The 23,364-nt window shown below is 44.1% G+C and overlaps 1 protein-coding gene across 6 annotated transcripts in view; it reads left to right on the plus strand.

Moving 5' to 3' along the window:
* The window catches only part of Mms19 (MMS19 homolog, cytosolic iron-sulfur assembly component), a 47,273-nt gene that overhangs the window by 22,361 nt on the left and 1,548 nt on the right, over positions 1–23,364 (plus strand). For 2 of the 6 annotated variants that reach the window (XM_008831975.3, XM_029563037.1), the window contains exons 3-28: positions 3,740–3,840; positions 5,295–5,380; positions 5,795–5,869; positions 6,440–6,509; positions 7,220–7,348; positions 7,442–7,503; positions 12,492–12,578; positions 12,991–13,065; positions 13,549–13,626; positions 14,182–14,320; positions 14,571–14,725; positions 14,960–15,038; positions 15,323–15,448; positions 15,650–15,731; positions 16,031–16,131; positions 16,235–16,384; positions 17,999–18,154; positions 19,614–19,710; positions 20,514–20,616; positions 20,759–20,827; positions 21,023–21,149; positions 21,544–21,644; positions 21,801–21,857; positions 22,008–22,194; positions 22,998–23,080; positions 23,200–23,364. In XM_008831975.3, the coding sequence (XP_008830197.1) occupies positions 3,740–3,840; positions 5,295–5,380; positions 5,795–5,869; positions 6,440–6,509; positions 7,220–7,348; positions 7,442–7,503; positions 12,492–12,578; positions 12,991–13,065; positions 13,549–13,626; positions 14,182–14,320; positions 14,571–14,725; positions 14,960–15,038; positions 15,323–15,448; positions 15,650–15,731; positions 16,031–16,131; positions 16,235–16,384; positions 17,999–18,154; positions 19,614–19,710; positions 20,514–20,616; positions 20,759–20,827; positions 21,023–21,149; positions 21,544–21,644; positions 21,801–21,857; positions 22,008–22,194; positions 22,998–23,080; positions 23,200–23,364 (2,740 nt within the window). Of the gene's footprint in view, positions 1–3,532; positions 3,658–3,739; positions 3,841–5,294; positions 5,381–5,794; positions 5,870–6,439; positions 6,510–7,219; positions 7,349–7,441; positions 7,504–12,491; positions 12,579–12,990; positions 13,066–13,548; positions 13,627–14,181; positions 14,321–14,570; positions 14,726–14,959; positions 15,039–15,322; positions 15,449–15,649; positions 15,732–16,030; positions 16,132–16,234; positions 16,385–17,998; positions 18,155–19,613; positions 19,711–20,513; positions 20,617–20,758; positions 20,828–21,022; positions 21,150–21,543; positions 21,645–21,800; positions 21,858–22,007; positions 22,195–22,997; positions 23,081–23,199 lie in introns of those variants that run through there. The other 4 variants (XM_017797860.2, XM_029563040.1, XM_029563039.1 and 1 more) reach the window with 4 other exon arrangements.

The following is a 23,364-nucleotide window of genomic DNA, read 5'->3' on the forward strand; positions in this document are numbered from 1 at the left end:
AGCTCCTGGCCCCGACTTCCCTAGTCCCCTAGAGTCAGGACTGGGGTTGTTTTCTTTTGAAGTCTGTTCAGCTTCTTCGGACATTCTCGAGCCCAATGTCCTCTCTCCTTGCAATAGGCACACTGGTCTTTATCCACTCGGGGCCTTCTCTTGTCTCCCAGGTTCCTACCTGGTCCTGGTCCTGTTCCCTGAACTACTGTGGCCAAAATTTGACTAATTATTTCTCTTTTTCTCTCTTTTATCTTCTCTAGCTTCCTGCTCTTTTCTGATTCTGTCCTCTCTTTCTTCTAAAGTTTCTCGCTTATTATAGATTCTTTCAGCTTCTCTTACTAAATCCTGTAAGGAGTACCCCTGTAGGCCCTCCAGCCATTGGAGCTTACCACGAATGTCAGGAGCTGATTGTCCTATAAAGGCCATAATAAGATCTGCCTGACGCTCCTGGGCTGTGGGATCAAAAGGGGTGTACATCCGATATCCCTCTATCAAGCATTCTAGAAACCCTGCGGGGGTTTCATTTTTTCCTTGGGTTATAGCACGTACCTTTGCCAAATTGGTCGGGCACCTTCCAGCCCCTTTGAGACCCGCTAACAGAGTCTGGCGATAAAGACGGAGACACTCCCTACCTGCCACGGTTTCAGGGTCCCAGTTGGGTCTAGTCAGAGGGAATCCTGCGTCTATTTCATTTGGGAGCATAGTAGGTCTCCCATCCTGCCCGGGGATGTTTTTCCGGGCTTCCAGGATGACTCACTGTCTCTCCTCTGTGGTTAGGAGTGCCTGGAGAAGTTGTTGGCAATCTTCCCAAGTGGGTTGGTGGGTAAGAAGAATAGACTCAATTAAAGCAGTTAAAGCCTGAGGGTCCTGAGAAAAAGAAGGGTTATGAGTCTTCCAATTATACAAATCTGAGGCTGAGAAAGGCCAGTATTGGATCTGATCCCCTACAGTTCGGAGGGAAAAAACCGTGCCTACGCAGGTGGATAGGGAGGTGCAGGATCAAGGAGGGTTAGGGAAGCTTGGTCCTCGGGGAGGACTGGCTTTTGCTTCTTCTTCTCAGGGGCAGACTGAAGGGGCAGGAGGGAAGAAGTAAGACTCAGGGGGGCAGAAAGGGTAGGAGGCCCCTGGTCAGTCTCTTCAGTTCCCCTAGGAGGTAGGAACGGCCGTGCCCAAGATGTGCGGTTCCGGGCCAAGTCTACCCAGGTGACTATGTAGGCCACCTGGTCCGGATGTCCGTGTGGTCTTGGGTGGAAAATGTATTCCTTAACCTGTAAGATAGTAGCAAGGTCAAAAGTCCCATCCCTTGGCCATCCTTTTTTTCGAAAGAGGGCCATACAGAGGAGCAGAGACTCTACCACTTCTTCTGGACCTCCAATGATAAGTTATGGGCCCGTTCCACAACCTCCTTCCAGTGTTCCAGAGTTAAGTTTAAAGGGGTAGTTAGCGATTGATCCATAGTTGAGGTCACAGACAGGAGAGGGGGAGAGTAAGAAGGAAAGAAAGAAAGTGAGAATATGCCACTCCAAATAATAATGACCAGTGGGTGTGCTTATGGACGAGTACCTAACGTTGCCCAGTTTTTCTTCAGAGGGGGACGTGAATTTATCTGGGATTCACACCTGGGACCCCCTTATCCTTTCATGGGAGTCTTTTAGCGGCGAGCGCCCTATGGCTCTTACTTACTCGACCCATGCCCGCGGGGCTTTTTCAGTGGTCAAAAAGAGATGGAGAGGAAAAGGGAGATACAGAAAAACCATCCTGTCTCCACCCGTGGGCAGTCGGGGTCCGCTAAGAGGGCTAAGAGGCTTTGGCTTACATCCGGGAGTGGCCCTGATCAGAAACCTCAGTTTCTCTTTCGCCTTTAACGGTCCCTCACGAAGACTTGGACCAAGAATGAAAGGAAAGAGAAAAAGGCAGGGAAGGCTTAAAATAGAGAGCGTAGGGAAAAATACAAAACCAGACCTTTTTCTTTTAAAATATTAACACATCATCAAGCACGCACACAGAGGAAAGTTTAAAATAAAGAGCATTGAGAAAACTACAAAACCAGACCTCCCTCTATGTAACTAACACAACCATCAAGCATACACACCACATTAAATCACATTTGTGTGGACCAGTCCTTCTTTCATTCAGACACACGCTGCACCCACCATTCTCACTTTTGGGATCCCTGAACACAGACACAGACAATACACAGAACAGAATTCCTTGGCGCGTGCCCCTTAACTCAGAAAACTGAAAGTACAGAGTGGGAGGGGAGTAGCCAAGCCAAGCTCCCTTCTTCTCCCGGGGGAAGGAAAGCTACGCCGTCCTCCCCACTCCAGACCACTCCGGTCCCTAAGGCCAGAGTGTCAGAACCAGGGGCCTCTGGGCACGTCTGCCACTCCCACTGGTTTCCAGAATACAGACTTACAGGTCCTGCACAGGCACAAATGTTCAGACGCAACGTTCCCAGAACAGAAAATAACTGACAGACATTCAGACCAAGACAAATCACAAGACGTCCTTACCTCCTGCTGATATGAGGAAATGGGTCTGAGGGCAACCGAATCCCGGATGAGCCCCCAAATGTAGGAACCTCCCCCAGGCTGGGGTACCCAATATCCACGGGAGGCCGCACCCCGATAACTCAGTCCTCAGATCAGGAGGTGCAACAAGCAAGAGGATTTAATCGTTTGCGCAGACGGGCTCCTGCCTCACTCGAGAGAGAGCAGCAGCCCAGAGTTCAGCTTACAGGCTTCTTTTAAAGGCAAAAACCACAAACCACAAGCAGTAGAAGTGGGAGGGGGAGCGGCAGTAGTGGGAGGAAGTTTTGGGTGATTTTCGGCTTTGTGCATGGAGCATGAAAAGGTCAGCTTTGTCTCAGTAGTTAGAATTTTACATCTTCCTTGTACAGTTTCCCAGAATATTCTTCTTTTGATCTGGGGGGACTTGGTTTGATTCCATCACAGGGAGACCCTGTCTCAAGAAGACCAAAAAAAAAAAGTAGCCACATGTGGTGACATATACTTGTAATACCAGTGCTGGATGGGTGGAGACGGCCAGACTCAGCAGCCAGCCAGCCTAACCTAATCAGAGCGCTCTAGGCCAACCAGTAAGAAACCGTTCTCAAGAAATGCAAGGTGAACAATTTCTGAGGAATGATGCCAAAATTGACTTTTGGCCTCCATGTGAACACCCATACATATATGTATACACATTTTTATTTTAATTTACAAAAGTCTATCTGTTGTCTTCCTTCACAAGAAGCTGCAGCTACCAGCCTACTCTGTGGGTAGCTGCTTAGCTCTGTTTCAGAGGGATGTCAAAATCATAGCCCTGGGGAGAAAGACTAAGCACAATGCTCAGTAGGTGCCAGCTTGAGATGCCTGGTGACCAAAACTTCTGTCAGTTGTGGTGTCATGTGAGCCTCTAATGATGCCAGATTAGACTGAGAATGAGTTTGGGGGGTTTCAGTCTAGAATCTGTAGTGCTATTAACTCAGGAATACCTCCTAGGTAGTTTTTGCTTTTTTTTTTTTGAGACAGGGTCTTCCTGTGGCCTCAGCTGTCCTGGAACTCACAGACATTACCTGCCTTTGCCTGGGAATAAAGGCATGCACCACCACGCCCGGCCCAGTTTTTGCTCTTTAAGAGGGTGTGGCTCTGCTTCTTTGCCTGGGTGGTGAGTATGACAAACTGCAGAGTATTCCTTTAAATATTTGAACTAGATAATGACAGATTCTCTCCATGCTACTGTCTCCCAGGTCCTCTCTAGAGAACCCAGAACCTCGAACTCGGGCACGAGGGATTCAGCTTTTGTCGCAGGTGCTACTCCAGTGCCACTCCTTGCTCCTGGAGAAGGAAGGTACTTGAATCACTAGTAGGAATGTCTTCTTGAATTGCTAAGCCAAGACTTCCATGACTATTCTAGCCAACATATAGGGAAAAGGGTTTAATCTGAGCACTTAGTTCAAGGTCTTCATTCCTTGTGGTAGAGATGATTAAAATTAAGATGCAAGATGCATGGATTTCAAATAGAGTCTTGAAGAATTCTTTCAGTGTATTTTAGTTATAGATTTGAGTACTAGCATCAGAGTCCATGTCCTATAAGCATGTGATACCTACTACCTGATCCTTTACGGAAAAGTTTGTGGGCCCCATGACCAGCATTTTTTTTTTAATGGGAGTGCTGGGGCTGGAGAGATGGCTCAGTGGTTAAGAACACTGGTTGTTCTTGCAGAAGACAGGGTTTTGAATCCCAGCACCCACATGGCAGCTAACAACTGTCTGTAACTCCAGTTCCAGGGAATCCGATGCCCTCTTCTGTCCTCCACAGACATTGCACGACATGGGTGCACTTACCTACATGCAGGCAAAACATTCATACACATAAAACAAAAATAATAAAATATTTACAAAAAAAAATGGGAGTGCTGGAGAGATGGCTCAATAGTCAAGAGCTCTTGGTGCTCTTGCAGAGGACACAGGTTCAGTTCCCAGCATGCATATGGTGGCTCACAACTCTCTGTAACTCCAGTTCCAGGGGATCTAATGCCCTCCTCTGGCTTCTGTAGGCATTGCATGCATGCAGTATACATACAGACATGTAGACAAAGCACTCATACACATACTTAATAAACCTTTAAAGAAACAAACAAAAAAACAATGTGGAGGGTTGCTGTGATGGCCCAGTGGATAAAGGCACTTGCCATGCAAGCCTGACAACTTGAGTTTGATTCTCAGAACCCATGGTGGAAGGAGAAAACTGACTCCAGAATGTTGTCTGTAGTGAAACACTCTCAAAGAAAAGAAAAGGATGGTTTAGGCAGTGGTGGGGGGTCATGAAATGCTGCCTTCTGTCTCCAGCATGAGGGAAAAAAGAAAAAAAAATTCTTGGGGCTGGAGAGATGGCTTAGCAGTTAAAAATGCTGGCTGCTCTTGCAGAGGACCTGGGTTTGAATCCCAGCACCCACATGGTGGGATAACAAGCATCCGTAACTCCAGTTCCAGGGAGATCCGACACTCTCTTCTGATCTCCAAGGGCATTAAATGACACGGGTGCACTTACATGCATGTATACAATACGCTCAGATACATAAAACAAAAATAAGTTAAAAAAAAATTAAGAGCTCTTTCCCTGTTTTTTCTAACTCACAAAGTCAAGACACCATCATGTGGAGAGGTATGGGATGTTTCTCTTGATGGAGAAAATTTGTAGTGAAAGCCAAAATGGAATGGCCTTATAGACACACAGGAAGAATGTAGCTGGAGGGTCTTCCGCACACCTGCTAAACTAACAGCCACATCTGGTTTGTGCAGTGGTACACCTGATCCTATTCTATGAGAACCGACTAAAGGACCATCATCTTGTGATTCCATCTGTCCTTCAGGGCTTGAGAGCACTTGTGAGTTTTCCTTTTTATTACATAACTGTTTGCAGGAGCCCTTGTACAGTTTTCTCCTTGCCTTTTGGGGTTGAACCTTCACATAATAAAAGACAAAAGTCCAAATGTAGGAGTAAATCACTATCAGTCAGTCCTACTGCAGTTTTGCTATAGAGAGTAAATCACCCTGTGTAGCAATGGCATCCTTGAGAGCGCTCCTCTTTACCTTGTAATAAACAATACCCATCTTCTATACTAAGGAAAAAAAACACCCTTTGGGGAACTGGAATTCTGCTCAGTCGGAAGGAGCTGTGGAGAAATACTTAAATAGAGAAAATTACTCACTGTCAGCACTTCCTTCCAAGCCAGAATGTTGGGGCTCCTACTGTAGCTAATGAGACCCATTGTATTCATTTATCTTCCCTTTTACCCCAGAGCCTGTGTGTGGCCCTGCCCCCAGGGCTGGCTGTCTCAGTGCTCAAAGCCATTTTCCAGGAGGTTCATGTTCAGGTAAGTGATAACAGTTGGTAGTCTCCTATATTGGTGTTCTTTGTCTCATAGAACTTGACATAACTAGAATTAGATGGTAAACAAATTGTCTTCAGAGTTCTGATTACTTTGAGAAATGGTGACCTTGTTTATACATTATCCTTTTCTATTGGAAAAGGAGAGGAATGAATGCCATAACATCTGACCCATGTCTTGTTACAGCTGAAGAATCTAAGGCATGTATGAAACAGGTTTGGGTTACAGGCATCACAACTCTAGATCTATAGTCATGCCCTTCTCTAAAGCTCTGTTTACCTTGGTCATATCCTGGTTTGAAGAGAATTATCCACTTAGAGGGTGTGAAACAGGAAGTAGTTTTGTCCTTTAAAGTATTCTTTGAGGGCCAGGTATGGTGGTGCATGCCTGCCTTTAATCCCAGCACTTGAGACGCAGAGGTAGGCAAATCTCCTGCATTCAGGGCCAGCTGTGGCTACAGGGAGACCCTGTCTCAGGAAGACCAATCAATCAATCAATAAATAAATATTCTTTGAGCATTTTCTTCACTTATTTTCTTTCTTCCCCACCCTGAAGTCCCTGCTACAAGTGGATCGCCACACAGTGTTCAGTATCATCACCAACTTCATGCAATCCCGAGAAGAAGGTAAGAGGCAGGATTCTAATCTGAAAAGCAAGAAGTTGCTACCTTTTCCCTCATGAGTAGGATATATTTTAACCTAGGTGTTGTGTGCAAAGGCCAATACTCTGAGGAATGATGAAGAAAGACATGGGGTTCACTTGTCTAGTGTAGTAAAGGGTTTTTTTTAAATTAAATTAATTAATTTATGATCTTTTTTGAGACAGGGTCTTCCTGTAGCCATAGCTGGCGTGGAAGTCACTTTGTAGACTAGGCTGGCCTCAATCTCACAGAGATCTGCCTGCCTCTGCCTCCTGGGTGCTGGGATTAAGATCGTGTGCCACAATGCCAGCTCAGTTTTTAATTCTGGACTTCTGAAAATACACATGCATGTCAGCTGGGTGTGGTGGTGGTCACCTGTAATCCCAGCACGTGGGAGGCAGAGGCAGGCAGATCTCTATGAGTTCAAGGCCAGCCTGGTCTACATAGCGAGTTCTAGGCCAGCTGGGGCTACAGGGAGCCCCTGTCTCAAAAAGACCAAAAAAAAAAACCACGTGCATGTGTGCATGCATACACAAAGATTTGTACATCTCTTCCCTGAGTACTTCTCTGAATTAATTTAAAAACAAAAGAGCCTTCTCTGCCAAGCAGGAAAGGAGACCAAGTGACAGCAGGAGAGAGCCCAAGCTTGCCTTCTATTCCATGGGACAGCAGTGACCTTGTTCTCTCCTTCCCAGAGTTAAAAGACCTAGGAGCTGACTTCACATTTGGCTTCATCCAGGTGATGGATGGAGAAAAGGATCCCCGTAATCTTCTGGTTGCTTTCCACATCGTCCATGACCTCATTTCCAGGGACTATAGCCTGGGTATGTCTTGGTTGTCTTGGTAGCAATGAATAGGCAGGTTGAACTTTTCTTAGGTGAATTAACCTAAATCACCCTAATTCTTTGTTTTCACAGGACCTTTTGTGGAAGAGTTATTTGAAGTGACATCTTGTTATTTCCCTATTGATTTTACCCCTGTAAGTAGAGCCTTCATTCTTTATCAGATCTCATTGAGTACCTGCTATATGTAGGCCCTAGGCACTAGGACTACAGGTGAACAAAATAGACAATCCCTGGACTTATATTTTTTAAATGTATTTATTTATGTGCTTGTGTGTGTAGGGTGTGTATGTGTGTATGGAGGGTAGAGGCTGATGTTGGTTGTCTTTCTCTATCCCTTTCCACTTTATTTTTTCAGATAGGGTCTATCACTGAACCTGGAACTTGCCTTTTTGACTAGACTGGCTGGCCAGTGAGCACCTGGGATCCACTTGTCTCCCTGCCACTGCCCTCTTGTTCTCCGTCGCACCTCCCACCCCATGCTAAAGTTATAGATATGTACCACCATGCCTGATATTTATGGGATCTGTAGCTCAGACTGACACTTTATCCACTGAGCTATTTCCCTAACCCATATTTCCATTTTAAAGTTCTCATGGATTTATATTTTAATGAATTGGGAAATGGAGAAACATTTGACATTAGAGGAAGGATTCAACTCAGCAGATATCTGAGAGGGCTCCTTAAGTTCCTAAACAGTGTACTTATTACAGGATTATAAACCATAGTCCCTGCCCTTGAAGACTGAAACATTGAGGTAATAGTATGAGATTAAGTACCAAAATGAGTGGTGCTATAATTGTTCTGAAAACACAAGGGTTCAGCATGTGCTACAGTTGACAGGAACTGACCTCATAGATAAGATTTAGGTTGGTTTCTGAGGAACGTGTCTGATATAATTCTATACTTGGAGAGAGCATCTCAGGTGATAGAAACAAATTCACAGAACCAAATGGCATGGTTGAACACAGCATGTACAAGAGATGTTTGCTCTGACCCTCATGAGCCTTCCACCCACTGTGCTTTTGATTTCCCTTCTACTGTCAGATACACAGGGCCTTGTCACTATGTGGGCTGTGTTGGTATCTGTGTTGCAAGCATTAGTAATGTAGAAGAAATGAAAGCTCTGTTACAGCATGCCAATGTTGGAGTATTGACCTCCACAGCCATCTTTGTTAGAGAAGATCACTTACTAGCTTATTTTAGTTAGCTTCATGTTGGACTACCTCCTGAAATTATTTTCATTTCTTTCTTTCTTTTTTTTTTTTTTCTGTCTTTTTGAGACAGGGTCTCCCTGTAGCCCCAGCTGGCCTGGAACTTGTTATATAGACAGGGATGGCCTCAAACTCAGAGATCTGCCTGCCTCTGCCTCTGCCTCCCAAGTGCTGAGATTAAAGGCTTGGACCACCATGCCCAGCCTTCATAATCAATAACCTTTATAACTCAGAAGAACTTATACCTTTGAAATGTTCAAAGGTGCTACTTCAGCTACCAGATTTTTCTGATTTCCCCTTTTTTTAGGGGTGGGGTGTGTGTGTGTTTTAGTTTTGAAAAGATAATACCGCCAGTGAGATGCTTCAGCAGGTAAAAGCCCTTGCCAAACAAGCCTGACCACCTGAGTTCTATTCGCAGAGCCCACATAAAAGATAGGAGAGAACTGACTCCACAGACTTGTCCTCTGACCTTCACTTTGTGGATTATTGTGTATGTCCAAATCATAAACTAAAAAGTTAAAAGAATAACCAAGGATGAAAAATCTACCACTGCGGCTTTTTACATAGTGAACAAATTTTATTTCTTAAGTCAGAACATTTTCATACTTGTATATAAATAAATTCTCTGACACTCATTGGTCACATACACATTTCCTTCTCTTTTCACTTAACAGTATGTCTTAGAGAATGTTCAAAATCAGTATACAAATAAACTTTCTCATTCTTTTTGCTTTGTTTTGAGGTAGGGTCTCACTGTGCAGCTCAGGCTGGCCTTGAACTCACTATGTAGCCTAGGCTGTAACTCTTAGTCATCCTCCTGCCTCAGCTTCCCAAGGGCTGGGATTATAAGTAATATCAACACAATAGGTCAGTTTTTTTTTTTTTCGGTCTTTTTGAGACAGGGTCTCCCTGTAGCCCCAGCTGTCCTGGAACTCACTATGTAAACCAGGCTGGCCTTGAACTTACAGAGATCCGTCTGCCTCTGCCTCCCAAGTGCTGGGATTAAAGGCATGCACCACCACGCCCAGCGGTTGTTCATTTTTTATGGCTGCTTAGCATGCCTCTTTGTGTAATAGATTAATTTCACTAATGCTCCATAGGATACTATTACAGCTGTTATTACTTTTTTGCTGTTACCAACAATGCTGCAACTGTTTAAAAATATTTTATTTATTTTTATTTTTATTTTATCTTATGTGTATTCATGTATTGCCTGCATGTATGTAAGTGCACCTGTGTAGTGAAATGCCCATGGTGGTCAGAAGAGGGCGTTGGATTCCTTGGAACTGGTGTTATGGACGATTGTTAGCTGCCATGTAGGTGATAGGAATTGAACCCAGGTCCTCTGCAAGAGCAGCCAGTGCTTTTAACTGCTGAGCCATCTTTCCAGCCCAATGCAACCATTTTTATAGGATGACCTTGTATTTCTGATCTTCCTGCCTCCACATCCCAAATATTCTGATTACAGGCAGGTACCACCATGACTAGCTTTATGCACTGCTGGGGGTCCAACTCCTGCTGCAACTTTTTTTTTTTTTTTTTTTTTTTTTTTGAGGCAGAGACTTACTATGCAACACTGGCTGGCCTAGAATAAGCTAATGAACCAGGCTGGCTTTGAACTCACAGAGATCTACCTGCTTTCTTCTTGAGTGCTGGAATTACAGGTGTTTGTCACCATGCCTGGCTTTATGCTGCAACTTTTATATACATATAGGTATAAATAGGATTACTAAAATTGAATTGCTGGGTCAAGGAATATATGTATTTGTAATTAGAGAAGAGAAGAATATTTCATTCTTTTTTTTTTGAAAGATAATCAGTACAATTCAACACTTAAAGGATAGAGATTTAATATTCTCATATTCCTTTCCTGCCACATCCACTTCTTTAGCAACAATCTCTGTTGCTGGCTTTTTTTTGCCAGGAATAATTCAGGCAAAAGTAACTTGTAGGTTACTTTGTTTCATTTGGTGGTTGGATTTTTTTGTTTTGAGACAAAGTCTTGGTCTATGACCAAGCTGGCCTTGAACTTGTAGCAACTCTTCTGCCTTAGTCTCCTGAGTGCTAGGATTACAGGTATATAATACCATGCCTGGCTTCTTACTCTCTAACTTTTGCTCTCACTCTTGGATAGGAGAGTTTTCCTTAAGATTTTGTGTGTTTGAGACAGAATTTCCCTATAGCGCCAGCTGGCTTGGAACTTGCTATGGAGACCAGGCTGGCCTTGATCTCACAGAGATCAGCCTGCCTCTGTCTCCTGGGTGCTGGGTTTAAAGGGGTATGCCACTATGCTCAGTTTATCAATACTTTTTTATGTTGTTGAAAATTAGTTTTTTATACAAGTGAAAAAAATAGAAATATCTATCAGAGAAAACATTACTTACATAAACTGTGGCTCAGTTTATGATCCTACAATGAAGTAGTATTAGCTACTAAAAGTAATGTTATGAAAGAATAATACCATTCTGGGACTGGAGAGAGAGCTCAGCTGTTAAGAACACTGTCTGCTCTTGCAGAGGACCTGGATCAGTTCCTAGCACCCACATGGTAGTTAACTGTCATCTGTAACTCCAGTTCCAACGCCCTCTTCTGAACTCCTCAGGCATTGCACGACACAGATACACTTACATACATTTAGGCAATACACTCATATACATTAACTAAAAATAATAAATTAAAAATAAAGAATAATACCATTAAAAATGCTCTTAATGGAGCTGGATATGTAACTCAGAGAGTGCTTATCTAGCATGCCCAAAGTCCTATATTCAATTTTAGTACTACATAAACTAGCTATAGTGACACATTTCTGTAATCCTAGCACTTGGGAGGTAGAGGCAGGGGATCAGAAGTTCAAGGCTAGCATTGGATACAGAGGGCATTCCAAGCTAGCCTGAGCTATAGGAAACCTTGCCTCACAAAAAAATTCTTAGGGCCTGGAGAGATGGCTCAGCAGTTAAGAGCACTAGTAAAGAGCTGTTCTTGCAGCAGATGTGGTGGCGCACACCTTAGTCGCAGCACTCAGGAGGCAGAGGCAGGCAGATCTCTGAGTTCAAGGCCAGCCTGGTATACCTAGTGAGTTCCAGGCCAGCTGGGGCTACAGGGAGACCCTGTCTCAAAAAGATTAAAAAAAAAAAAAAAAAAAAAAAAAGAGCTGAAAGAGCTGTTCTTGCAGAGGACTTGGGTTAGCTTCCCAGTCTGAAACTCCAGTTCCAAGGCCCTCTGTAGGCATCGCATGCATGTAGTACACCCACCTACATACTCACATGCAGGCAAAACACTCCTACACATAAAATTAATTAATTAAAAATTTTAAGTGCTCTTAATGTATTAAGTAAAAACATAAAAAAACATTTGATAAGTCAATCATGTTTTGAAATGTATATATTTGTACAATTTATACTAACAGTAATATTAATATGGATAGAGAAGAAAGCAATATAGCTGACAGATAAGGGGGCTTATCTCTAAGTATTAAAACAATAGATTAGATAGAGAATATGTGATCACTGGGTGTGGTAGCTTAAGAAGTTGAGTGAGTTCAAGGCCAGCCTTGACTACATAAAGACTGCCTTAAAACACCAAAATAAAATTGTAGGGGAAATACAATGTGTGGTGTGATTTTTTTTTTTTTTTCTTTTCTTTTTTTTAAATGCCTACGTATGGTAGTTTAGTGGTAGAGTGATTGCCTGGCTTGTGCAAGGCCCTGAATTCAGTGCTAGCATTACCAAAAATAAATACCAAAAAGCCAAAAATTCTCAAGGGACCTATAAGAATAAGCATGTCTTATTGCTGGGGCCTCATGATGTACTGTTGTGCTAGATTAGATTTAAGCATCACTTATTCTGGTTCAAATTTATGTTCAAAAGTGCTCTGAAAACTGCAAATCCATAGGCCTTCTCCCTTTCCAGCCACCAAATGATCCCTATGGCATCCAGAGAGATGATCTCATCCTGAGTCTTCGTGCTGTGCTGGCTTCTACACCACGATTTGCTGAGGTGGGTCTGGTCTAAGTTAGGGCATAGTCTCTGTCCAGAGAAAGCTCTAAGGAAAGAACAGTAAAAGCATGGAGAGAAAGAAGGCTTTAGTGTATGTTTTAGGGTATGGCATCCTTCAACTGCTTGTGTGTCAAATATCTTCAGACTTTTACTACAGGAGATTTGATTATCTTATCCCCTAAAATATGAACCCCTTCTATAGACAGTATTCTTTTGAAATCCTTTAGCTTTGCTGATTTGCTCATTATGTAACAGCAGCTTGGCAGCAAAGTTAGTTTGCAGTCTAAACTGGCTTGAGTTTAGCTCCTTGATGTAGTGCCTGTCCCTAGTACTAATGGCAGTAAGGATACGGTTAGCCTTGTGGCTAAGATACTTCCTATATGGGGCTTAAATTTTTCCTTCTTTCCCACAGTTCCTGCTTCCCCTGCTGATTGAGAAAGTAGATTCTGAAATTCTAAGTGCCAAATTGGATTCTCTGCAAACCTTGGTGAGTATTTATCCCTATAGGATCCAGCTACCTTTATGCAAGTTAGTGGTACTAAAAGACACAGGTTCTTAGCCCAGAGGTCAGTTTGTGGACTTCATGGGCCAAGATTGGGGCCTATATATTGATCTACACACCCAGCTACAGGCATGCTGTCTCACCCTGTAACTAAAAACTGACCAGGGTTCTCTTTGCTTTTTGGATTTGTGGAAAAGGGTATATTATTTTTATTTTATGTGTATACGTGTACTGCCTGCATGTAGGTAAGTGTACCCATGTCATGTAGTGCCCACGGAGGACAGAAGAGGTTGTCGGATCCCCTGGAACTGGAGTTGGGACAGTTGTTAGCTGCCGTGTGGGTGCTGGGATTTGAACCTGGGTCTTCTGCAAGAACAACCAGTGTTCTTAACTGCTGAGCCATCTCTCCAGCCCTATCTCTGAGTATCTTAAGTGTGAACTAGCTGATGCCTGTGGTTCTTTTGGCAGAATGCTTGCTGTGCTGTGTATGGACAGAAGGAACTAAAGGACTTCCTCCCCAGCCTTTGGGCTTCCATCCGCAGAGAGGTGAGTGTTAGTTAGGAAAATTCACTACTGTTAACAGAGAGTTGCCAGGCATGAAGGGAAATAATATACCCTGCTGTCTTCCCTATCACCCCCATGGTCAGGTACTCTTGTTTGATTTTTCAGTAAGCAAATAAGGGGATATATTTCTATCTAAAAGACATGGGAGGCATTTCCTTTGTGAGGGCTGTTTGTTAATAGTATATGACCACCTTTGCACAGGAGGTCTTCCTGTCCTCTCATGACAAGGAGCATGAGTCATGGTGCTTCTGGCACCATCTAGATATAGATGAGAGAAAGAGCCTTAAAGTTGAGATCACAATAACCACTGGTCAGCATTGGTATCTTGTTTCTTGCCAAGTGTGTATATCATTTCTAGTGGAACAGTGTGCTTTATGAGCTTAACCAAGGGAGAAAGTGCTAGGTTGTAGGTCTTGCCATTACTCTCCCCCATTTTCAAACACATACTCCTGCCCACCTCAAGGAAAAGGACAATGGATGGGTCAGACCTCATCTGGTGCAAGCTCACCTCAGTAGCCATGGGATCTTTCCTGACAGGTGTTCCAGACAGCAAGTGAACGAGTGGAGGCAGAGGGGCTGGCAGCCCTCCATTCCCTGACTGCGTGTTTGTCTCGATCTGTGCTGAGGGCTGATGCTGAGGACCTCCTTAATTCCTTTCTTAGCAACATTCTACAGGGTAATTGGACCAAGGAGCCAACAAGGGGAGTGAGCACATAGAGCTAACATTACTTAAGGGCCAGTGAACCTTCATGGGTAGCCACCATGTGTTCAATGATTTGAGGACTGCAGTCTTACTTGAATAGAAGACAACTTGAATGGTAACTGCTAGCAGATAAGTTCAGGTGTCAGTCTCCAACCTATATGGGTATAGGGGAATCAGGCAGTATCTGGCCTACTCCCCAGGTCTGTGACTGCTGCTTCTCTAGACTGCAGGCACCATCTATGTGAACCAGACATGAAGCTGGTATGGCCTAGTGCCAAGCTGCTGCAGACAGCTGCAGGTGCATCTGCCCGGGCCTGTGACCACATCACCAGCAATGTACTTCCCTTGCTGCTGGAACAGTTCCATAAGCACAGTCAGGTAAGGAGGAAATGATGGGATTTGAGTGTTAAGGTCCCTTTCTCGGGGAGACTGAAGCTCTAGTTTCGACCCAGGTAGAGCTGGGGTTTTCTCCCATTAGCTGTTGTATGTTCCCTTATTTATTCTTTTGTAGACTCACTCTAGAATAAAGGAATATTTTCCCTAGTTCCAGAATATCAGAATTGAAATCCTTTAAACTATTCTTTGACTCCAGTACCCCTTGAAACATTACAGAGCAACCAGCGGCGGACAATCCTTGAAATGATCCTGGGTTTCTTAAAGCTGCAGCAGAAATGGAGCTATGAAGACAAAGGTGAGGTCACTTTCCAGTTGAAGTGTTCTGAATGACTGTTGAACCCTGTATCCCAGGAGGGATAGCAGGGCACAGTGCTACAGAGTAGTCTAGAAGAATGCTTCTATTTAGAGGTTGCATCACAAGACCACACTGAATGGATATGTCATTTTCCATTGTGATTTGTGAGCTCAGACCCAGTGGTTTGAACTCACTCATAAAATCTGCCCCAAGTTGTCTGCAGCACTGCTGAGTCACGGATATGGGCTATAAACCCTTCTAACCTGGCCTCTGTCTCTCCCTAGATGAAAGACCTCTGAGTGGCTTCAAGGACCAGCTGTGCTCATTGGTATTCATGGCCATAACAGACCCCAGCACCCAGCTTCAGCTTGTTGGCATCCGGACGCTCACAGTCTTGGGTGCCCAGCCAGGTACATCTTGAAGGAGAAATGATAAGGAAGGGTATTGAGCCCTTCCTTGTGATTATCTGTCTTAGATGAAGAGCAGTCTCATTAACCCTGTTCTCACTACAATACTGGGTCATTTGGGGATGATAATGGGATTTTTTTTTTAGAGGGTTATTGTACCTGCAGGGAAAGAAATATGAGATTAATATTCCCTTCTAACCATAGATCTCCTATCTTCTGGGGACTTGGAGCTGGCAATAGGTCACCTGTACAGACTGAGCTTCCTGGAGGAAGACTCCCAGAGTTGGTGAGAATCTAAGACAGTGTGGTAGAACAATATGGCCCCTGACTTTGTATCATCAGCAACAGATGCAGTATGGGCCAGGCTTCTGTGCTTCTATGTGGCTCTGGCTAGAAAGTGGTTGGAAAGATGTGGGACTACTCTCTTTTCTTAGACATTAAGAAGCCTTGTCTAACTGTCGTAGGTACTTGCATCTTGCAAGTTAGCCATGAGAGCCCACACTCCTGGATCTGCCTGCTCTCTGGCCTTGGCAAGAGAAGAGTGGGCCAAGGCTCAGCTAATGCTCTTCTACTCTGTGTTCCCAGTAGGATGGCAGCACTGGAGGCATCAGGAGCCCTTGCCTCTTTCTATCCTGGAGCCTTCAGCAGCTACCTCCTACCTAAGCTTGCTAAAGAGCTGCAGAGAGGTATGTGTGGCTAATCAGTTATCCAGCCCTTACCAGCAAGGCTTTGTAGGGAGGGCCTTCACACCATTGCACAGTGAAACTTTTTCTCACTGATTGCTTTTAGGGGAGTTAGATGTGACTAGAGAGCATGGTCCCAACAAATGTTCCCGGCATCTCCTCTGTCTGCAAGCTTTGTCAGCTGTTTCAACACATCCTAGCATTGTCAAGGAGACACTGCCTCTGCTGCTGCAGCATCTCTGGCAGGCAAACAAAGGTAATTCATGGGGCTAGGAATAGTAAGGCAGTGGTTCTAATTGCATTTGTACATAAGAGTGAAAGGTCAGCTCTCTAAAAATTGATGCATTGTAATTGTATATATAGTAATACAGTAGGTTGATAAATGTTTGTGGTATACAGTGTGACATTGCAATACAAGTACAGCAGGCAGAGACATGAGCAAGCTGGGGTTACAGGGAGACCCTGACTCAAAAAACAAACCAAAACAAAACCAAATACACCAAAAAAGAGAAAAGAAAGAAAAAAGTAAATTTTTTTTAAATGAAAGAAACAATACAAATATACCATGTATAACCCCCAGATAAGAGTAATTAATATATTGGCTGTGCCTGGTGGTGCTTATCTTTAATCCCACACTTGGGAGGCAGAGGCAAGTGAATTTCTGAGATCAAGGCCAGCCTGGTCGCCATAGAGAGTTCCAGGCCAACTATGGCTATAGTGAGACAAAAAAAAAAGTAATTGGTATATGTATTAATATTTGTTATTTTTATTTTATGTGTATGAGTGTTTTGCTTTCATGTATGTAAGTGCACCCATGTTACAATGCCTGAGATCAGAAGAGGGTGATGGATTCTCTAGAACAGGAGTTATAGTTGCTATCTGCCTTGTGGGTGCTGGGAATCGAACCCAGGTTCTCTGGAAGAACAGCAAGTGTTCTTAACCACTGAGCCATCTCTCCAACCCCTCCTCCCTCTTTTTGGTTTTTTTTTTTTTTGGTCTCCCTGTAGCCCCAGCTGACCTGGAACTCACTAAATAGACCAGGCTGGCCTTGAACTCACAGAGATCCTCCTGCCTTTGCCTCCCTAGTGCTGGGATTAAAGGCATGCACCACCACGCCCGGCTTCAACCCCTTTGAAAAAAAAAATTCATTATTTTTAAATTATTGTATGTGTATGTGTGTACTGCCTCCATTTAAGTCCACCCATGTCATGCAATGTCCACAGAAGAGGATGTTGAATCCCTTGCAACTGACGGTTTTTAGCCACTGTGTGGGTGCTGGGAACTGAACCCGGTGCAAGAGCAACCACTGCTCTTAACTGCTGAGCGATTTCTTCATTCCCTCAGCCCTCTCACCCCCCACCCCGTTTTGGTCTTTTTGAGACAAGGTATCCTTGTAGTCACAGCTGGCCTGGAACTTGCTATATAGACCAGGCTGGCCTTGAACTCACAGAGATCCACCTGCCTCTTGTCTCCTGAGTGCTGGGATTAAAGGTGTAACCACCACACCCAGCATATTTGTTCTTTTCTTGTGTTTTAAGAATACTCAAAATCCTGTCTTCTTTCAGTCATTGTCTTTGACTATTCTTTCCATCTGCTGTATTGGAAATACCTGTTAAAAGAAAAAAAAAAAAAAAGGCCAGTCATGATGGCACACACATTTAATCTCTGCACTTGAGAGGCTAAGCCACACAGATCTCTGACTTTGAGGCTAGGCTTGTCTACATAGTTCCAGGCCAGCCAGGGCTACATAGTGAGACTCTGTCTTAAAACATAGGAGCAGGGGGGAGGGAAGGAAAGGAAAAAATAGGAAAAATAGCTGGAAGAGCTTTGGGGAAAACCTTACAGAGAATATTGATTTCTTTCCACACAGGAAATGTGGTTATAGGATTCAATGACATTATTGCTATCTGCCAGAGTCTCCAGCAGGTGGCAGAAAAATGCCACCGGGACCCTGACAGCTGCTGGTATTTCCATGAGACTGCTCTACCCTGCCTGTTTGCTTTGGCTGTACAGGCTTCCATGCCAGGTAATTTTCTCTATCCTCTTAGAAGTCTCCCTTCCACTAGCATTGGACAGCACCACCACTTCCTGGGTTTGGGTGGCACTGCATTTTCTACGGTCAGGTTAATTTTGATTTTCAATCCTTTGTCCCCAAGTGAAATTTCACTTTTAGACAAAGAATGCCAGCATGACCAATGACAGCAACCAGAATTCAGTGGTATTAGCAGCAAAGGGATGCATATTTTGTGGGGTTTTTAAAAATATTTTACTTTTTTTTTTTTTTTTTGGTGTTTTTGAGACAGGTTCTCCCTGTAGCCCCAGATGACCTTACTATATAAGGCCAGGCTGGCCTTGAACCCACAGAAATCCACCTGTCTCCACCTCCCAAGTGCTGGGATTAAAGGCATGTGCCACCACACCCGGCTACTTATTTTTATTTTATGAGTATATTGCCCACATGTGTATAAGTGCACCCATGTTATACAGTGCTCAAAGAGGTCAGAAGAACGTGTTGGATCTCCTGGAACTGGAGTTAAGGACAGTTGCTAGCTGCTCTGTGGGTTCTGGGAACTAAACCTGGGTTCCAGTACTTTTAACCACTGAGCCATCTCTCCAGCCCCAAATACTTTGTCTTTAATTGCTGAGTTATTGACTTATTAGAATTGGGCTTTGGAGTCCAGATGGCTTGGATGAGTTTCATCTTCAGCTTCCTAACTTAGAAGATACTCAGCTTTTCTGAGTGTACCTCCCTCATCTATAACATGTGGAATAAAGCACCCTATCTGTATTGTTGGTGAAGATTAAAAAGATGCTATGTAGCTCTAATTTACTGTGTGATAAGTACTCAGTGTTATAATGCTGTAGGTAAGGTCCCATAAAGATAAGCCCATGTTTGAAAATTTTCTAAAAGACCAGCAATACTTCTGATATCAAGAATGCCTGTATTAGCTGAGCTCATTTTCCACTGTTGACTACCCTAAGCCCTATGCACAATGTTTCTAGAAGCCCTAGGGTAAACCAGTGCAGTTTCCGGTGCCCTGTGGGTTCTCACAACTACAGCACTTCTGCCAAAAGTATTGGCTCTCACCAGGTGTGGTGGCTCACTCCTGTAATCCCATAATTTAGGAAGTGAAAGGAGGAGGAGCAAGAAGAGTTCAAGTCCAGCCTGGTCTATATAGGACTCTATCCCTCTGTCATCCCCCAAAAAATATTATTGCTTGCTCTTAAGGTTGGCGTCAGCCTGTCACAAGGAAAACAAGGACCAATTTGAATTTCTTCCTTCCACTGTTTTCTTTCCTTTCTCCTTCTCCCTTTTTGACAGGGTCTTGCTATTTAGCTCAGACTTAACCTCAAACCCACAGTCCTGATTCAGCCTCATAAATGCTGTTATTATAGGCCGCATTAGCTCAGATTTGGATTTCTGAACCACAGTAGCAGTCTTGTGGTTCTGAATATGTACATTTGTAGGTGTCTTGTTTTTACAGAGGACTCCTCAGTTCTGAGAAAAGTACTATTGGAAGATGAGGTCTTAGCTGCCTTGGCATCTGTCATCAGCACTGCCACTATCCACCTGAGCTCTGAGTGAGTATGACTGTGAGTGTAGCTTGAACCCTAGGGAAGGAGAGAACATTCTTGATAGGAAACCACAGATGGCTGCCTTGCCAGCTGCCCTTGTACTTGAATGTAAATGTGAAGGAAGTTACTTGTTTTCTAAGTTTGATGGCAAAGCAAAAGAGCTTTTAGCGCCAGGGACTATGGAGTTGGTATGGGTCAACTTTCTTATTACAGATCACCTGTACAACATTTGAAAAATATTCATTGAGCTTGGCATGGTGGTGTACACCTTTAATCCCAACACTCAGGAGGCAGAGGCAGGCAGATTTCTGTGGGAGCGAGGCCAGCCTGATCTATATATTGAGTTCCAGGCAAGCTGAGATAGGGAGACCCTGTCTCAAAAAAAAAGAAAATTCATTGAATTCTTCACAAAATTATAAGCTCTAAGAAGATAAGTGTTCAATTCTGTATTGCCAGAGACTAGACTAGAAATGGTTTGGAGCACATGGTATATGCCCAATTAACATGTTGAATATGTGAATGATCATAACTTATCCTCTTGGCCCAGTGACCCCTGAGGCTGGAGAGATGGCTCAGTGGTTAAGAGCATTTAGTGCACAGCCTTAAGGATGGGAGTTTGAATCCCAGCAGCCACATAACAAGCTGGGTGTCCCACAAATGCCTCTAACTCCAGCTCTTAGGGATTAATTGCCCTCTTCTGGCCTCTGCACACACCTGCACACATATGCAGACACATGTGCACAGACATACACATAAGTAAAATTTTTTTAATCCTAGCTTCTTGATAACACCTAGTACTCTGTCCCCAGGTTAGCTGCCCAGAGTGTCACCCGCATTGTGCCCCTCTTCTTAGATGGCAACATCTCCTTTCTTCCTGAAAACAGCTTCCCAAGCCGGTTCCAGCCATTCCAGGTGATAGTCTAATAGCTCTGATGGAAAGCCTTGGAATTTATGTCCTTCAAACTTAATTTTTAGGACTATTCTGGATGGGCCTAGGGGCATGCATGCCTATTCCTGGTAGGACAAGAACAGTGGAACTTTTCTTCCTTCACAGGATGGCTGCTCCAGGCAGAGGCGGCTGGTTGTACTTCTTATGGCTTTTGTCTGCTCCCTGCCACGAAATGTGAGTACATTTGGGACACGGGAACCCAAGTGACCTCTGGGCTAAAATTGCCATAGGCTAAGCTGATCTTTTGCTTTCCCACTAGAGAAGTTAGTTCTCTTCTGTACTCTCATAATCTCTCATGTCACTTTCTGTTGAATATCTCTTGGAGTTCAAGTGTCTTCTGGGTCCATTACATGGCCAGGTTTTCTATAGGTGGAAATCCCTCAACTGACCCAACTCATGAGGGAGCTTTTGGAACTGAGCTGCTGTCCTGGCTGTCCCTTCTCCTCCACTGCTGCCGCCAAGTGCTTTGCAGGACTTCTCAACAAGCACCCTGCAGGTACTGGAATGGGCCTGGGTCAGGAGCCTCCCTGTGCCACACAGTGATGAAATCTTCAAGTTCAGTCCTGTTCTCCTTAAAGGAGCTTACTCATGACTAATAGGGTTTCACCTGCTATCCTCAGATAGGCTTTGAGGCCGAAGTATGTTCAGCTTGCTCCTCTGTCTTATTCCCACCATGATGATATCATAAGCTTCATTGGAGTAGACAGCCCTCTCTTCTCAAGCACCAGCCCCTTTATGTTGAGTGTACTATGCCAGGTTCTCCTGCTAGCATCCTGTCATCTTAATTATCTCTTTCTAATGGTGCTCTGCACTTAAATGACTTATATCCTTTGTCATTAAAGGAAAACATTGTGTTGCTATTGTACCAACATGCCCTCCTTCCTTTTTAGGGCAGCAATTGGATGAATTCCTCCAGCTTGCTGTAGACACAGTGGAGGCCGGCTTAGGCGCTGGGTCCTCTCGTAGTCAGGCTTTTACACTACTACTCTGGGTAAGGAAGAAACATAGATGCTGTCTAGACACAGACAGTTATGTCTAATTAAATAATTTAAGTGTCCCTATTTGACCTTGAGCCACACATAGCAGCTGTGCCTCAGGGTTCTGGAGTTTGAATGTCAGGCCCTGACTGCTCTTTCTCTGATTACAGGTGACCAAGGCTTTAGTACTCAGATACCATCCTCTCAGCTCCTGCCTTACAGCCCGGGTAAGTCCTTTCTGAGGCAGAACTAGAACCTAAACAGGAACTTCCCTGTTGACCCCATTGCTCTCCTATTCAAAGGAAACAACTTCCATCCTCCTCTTTGGTACTTGACTTTTCTCCCTGGCATACTTCAAAGGCTCTCTTTTTTGCCAGCTCATGGGCCTTCTGAGTGATCCAGAACTAGGCCCTGCAGCAGCTGATGGCTTCTCTCTGCTTATGTCTGACTGCACTGATGTGCTGACCCGAGCCTGCCATGCTGACGTGCGGATCATGTTCCGTCAGCGGTTCTTCACGGATAACGTACCTGATTTAGTCCAAGGTTTCCATGCTGCTCCCCAAGGTGAGGAGTCTAAAAGATGGTTTCCTAGTACATGGACCTTTCTTCTTGCCCGAAGACCCTAAAGTAATTTAAAACCTGAATGTTTCAGCCACAGAGCTATTCTGTGGTCTGTATATAGAGGGTCACACTTCTACCCCACTTTTTCCTTTAATGCGTACATCTTATTATGAACCCAGAAGGTTTTATTGTTTACCACTGTGTACACGTGTGTGTGTGTGTGTGTGTGTGTGTGTGTGTGGTCATAAATGCTGTGGTGCACATGTGGCAGTCTTTCCTTCCAACATTTGGGTCTTAGGGGTCAAAGTCAGATCATCAGGTTTAGTGATAGTTGCTTTATCCACTGAGCCATCTTGTCAGCCCAGTTGTCTTCTATGGCTTTCCACCTTATTTGAGACAGGATTTCTCACTGGACATAGAGCTCAAAGATTCAGGTACACTGGCTAGCCAGCCCCAGGTATCATCTCCACCTCCCCAGAGCTCAGATTACAGATGTGTACCACCCTACTGGTCTTTTTCTTTGAGTTACTGGGGAACAGAACTCAAGTCCTCACATTGTACTAGCAAGCCAATTACCAATGAAACCCTCTAGCCCCAATTTTTTTTTTTGGCTTTTAAGATAGTCTCATTCTATAGCTTCAGCTGGCCTCCTGCCTTAGCCTCCTTAGCTGAGACTAGGTTTAGAGGCTTAAGCTACCACATAGTACTACTTTTTTAATAAGCTGGTGTCCCTACCTTGTTAGATTTAATTCTCAAACTGAATGTTTAAACCCAGTTTCTCTAAGCATTTTTTCTATTTTTTACAGATGTGAAGCCAAACTACTTGAAGGGTCTGTCTCATGTACTGAACAGGCTGCCCAAGCCTGTGCTCTTACCAGAGCTGCCCACAGTAAGTGCTACTACAGTCAGCCTCAGCAAGGAACAAAGCTGTTTTTCCATGGCAGGGTCTAGAAGGGGGAGATCCAGGAGCATTATAATATGGTAATCTTATTTCACATTGCTCCTTAGCTCCTTTCCTTGCTGCTGGAGGCGCTATCCTGCACTGACTCTGTGGTCCAGCTTTCTACCCTCAGCTGCCTTCAGCCTCTTCTACTGGAAGCACCACAAATTATGAGTCTTCACATTGATACTCTGGTTACCAAATTTCTGAACCTCAGCTCCAGCCCTTCCATG

This window comes from Nannospalax galili, unplaced genomic scaffold (assembly GCF_000622305.1).
Source record: "Nannospalax galili isolate Female #2095 unplaced genomic scaffold, S.galili_v1.0 scaffold875, whole genome shotgun sequence".
In the NCBI taxonomy this organism is placed as follows: Eukaryota; Metazoa; Chordata; class Mammalia; order Rodentia; family Spalacidae; genus Nannospalax; species Nannospalax galili.